The 2,361-nt window shown below is 47.3% G+C and overlaps 1 protein-coding gene across 1 annotated transcript; it reads right to left on the bottom strand.

Moving 5' to 3' along the window:
- Nucleotides 1-345: 345 nt before the first annotated feature.
- LOC119341083 (histone H3.2) lies at nucleotides 346-1,072 on the bottom strand. The gene has a single exon (XM_037612979.1). The coding sequence runs from the start codon at nucleotides 975-977 to the stop codon at nucleotides 567-569; it is 411 nt and encodes a 136-aa protein (XP_037468876.1). The 5' UTR covers nucleotides 978-1,072; the 3' UTR covers nucleotides 346-566.
- Nucleotides 1,073-2,361: the final 1,289 nt, after the last annotated feature.

Below are 2,361 nucleotides of genomic sequence, written 5' to 3'. Positions count from 1 at the left end.
CTCCTTGTATTGTTTTGTTTTTGCATCCAAATTATTTTACAGAGCATGCATAGTACTCATGGTTACATAAGCCAGAACCTATTACATCCTTGCTTTTGAATTTCTAGAAAGCTGTTTCAGAATTGCTTGGTAGCTGCACAAGAAATTAGCAGATGTCTTTTTTTAAGAGGACCAGTATACAGAATCACTAGTTACTCAAAAGAGAACATCAGATCAGCAATTTCGCTTCACATCAGAGTCTTGTCCAGCAACAACTGTTCCAGCCAGAGAACCCAACAACGGAATTTCCAACAAATTCGTACTCGCCAAAAGAAATGAAACTGCGGCACTCCCAGATCGCAGCAATCAAACAGAGGAGTCTTCTTTTTTTCTAGATTCAAATGGGATTTTTACTTACAGTGAACCCACATAATCAGACAATCACGCACAACAGATCTAGAGATTTGAACATTTGATGGCATCCATCAGACTTACAAGAACGGAAAACAACAATAGGAGCAGACAACTACAGAGTATTAAACATCTAGCAGGATTCAGGTGCAGCTGGCACAGGGCGCATACAGAGCCTAGGCGCGCTCCCCGCGGATGCGGCGTGCGAGCTGGATGTCCTTGGGCATGATGGTGACGCGCTTGGCGTGGATGGCGCACAGGTTGGTGTCCTCGAACAGCCCGACGAGGTACGCCTCGGCGGCCTCCTGGAGCGCGGACACGGCGGATGACTGGAAGCGGAGGTCGGTCTTGAAGTCCTGGGCGATCTCCCGGACGAGGCGCTGGAAGGGGAGCTTGCGGATGAGCAGCTCCGTGCTCTTCTGGTACTTGCGGATCTCCCGGAGCGCGACGGTTCCCGGGCGGAAGCGGTGCGGCTTCTTGACGCCGCCGGTGGCCGGGGCGGACTTGCGCGCCGCCTTGGTCGCCAGCTGCTTCCTGGGCGCCTTGCCGCCGGTGGACTTGCGGGCCGTCTGCTTGGTGCGGGCCATCGGAGCTGCTGCGGGGTTGGCGGGGAGGGATGGGTTGCTGCTGCTGCGGTTTGGGGATGGAGAATGAGATTTTTCGCGGTGGTGGTTTGCTGGAGAATGGGGGGATTTAAATAGGATTGACGATGGGTTTGGTGCTCTGCGCGCGATGATTTTGGGGTTTGGATTTCGGCCGGGCGGGGGGCGGGGAGCGGAGGGTGGCACGGGCGCCGTTGGATCGAATGCAGATGGAGGGTGAGGATTCGAGTTTGCAGCCTGTCACGCGGATCGCGATCCGTGTGCCTCCTGAGCGGTAGTAGTAGTGCTTAGGTAGACTTTGTACGAGCCGTCGAGACATTTCGGCGTTTTTCTTTTGCAGTACAAGCTTTCGGTGGTCTTCGAGCCAACTTCACCGCACGACCCCAAATGCGTCTGTTTTATTCGAATTTGGTCCATTTGAGGGTGTCAATGGAGTCGTGTCCGTCCAATTTGGATTGGCGTCGGCCGGGCGTCCAACGCAGCACACCCATCCCAAATATTCTTCGGCTCAGTCATTTCTTCAAACACATCAAGGACCGCCGGCATCGCCCTCCCAAGCGGCCGCCGCTCGCCGTGCTGCCCGCAGCCCGCAGGAGCCCGCACGCGCACACGGCGGCAGCGGTTGGCTAGCTAGCCCGCACGCGGAACGCACACACGGCTGCATCAATTTTATGAACGTATAGACATTTTCCAATTAATTTCAAAAATTTCAACATGAGTTGAAATTATTTCATTAACATTTTAATTTATTTTAGTAATATTCAATATACATTTCAAGAAAATTCACAAAATCTTTTTGGTTTCGCAGTTGTGAACAAGTGCTTCCTCTTTCAAATGTGATTCCAATGTAATTTCATCAATTCAATTTTTTACTAATTTAATTGGTGTATGATGGGGATGATTTGAAATAATCAAATTCATGAAATTGATTGGATGTGACTATTTCTAAATATTGTGTCAAGATATGTGAAATGATTTAGCGATTGGAATGGTTCAAATTTGTGTGTAGTATCTATGGAATGTTTCTAAAATGGATTGAATACGACCGATATAATTGAAATTTGTATCCTTATTTATGAAAACGGTACTTTGTAAAAAAAATCCAAACGGTGAAATCTCATGAGAATATTTCAAAAGGTCAAATATAAAATGACTTATTAAATGTGTGTTAACTAGTGGTGTGACCCGCGCATTTGCGCGGCTAGATTTCTTAAAATGTATTTTATAACTAAATTAGCATTGAGATGTTTGCATAGGGTGGTAGGCTTGGAAACTTACATAATTTTATTGAAAATACACAGTGTGTGGAAACTGTTTGTGAAAAATAATTGTAGCCAATATATGTTTGTATAGGATGTTAGACTTGCAA

The sequence above is a fragment of the Triticum dicoccoides genome, chromosome 7B, assembly GCF_002162155.2.
Source record: "Triticum dicoccoides isolate Atlit2015 ecotype Zavitan chromosome 7B, WEW_v2.0, whole genome shotgun sequence".
NCBI lineage: Eukaryota > Viridiplantae > Streptophyta > Magnoliopsida > Poales > Poaceae > Triticum > Triticum dicoccoides.
Note: the sequence above shows the minus strand (reverse complement) of the source record. Positions and strands in the feature narration are given on the sequence as shown.

What these genes read in the sequence shown, in the direction of transcription:
- LOC119341083 (XM_037612979.1), bottom strand. Translation starts at nt 977, where the DNA reads ATGGCCCGCACCAAGCAGACGGCCCGCAAGTCCACCGGCGGCAAGGCG.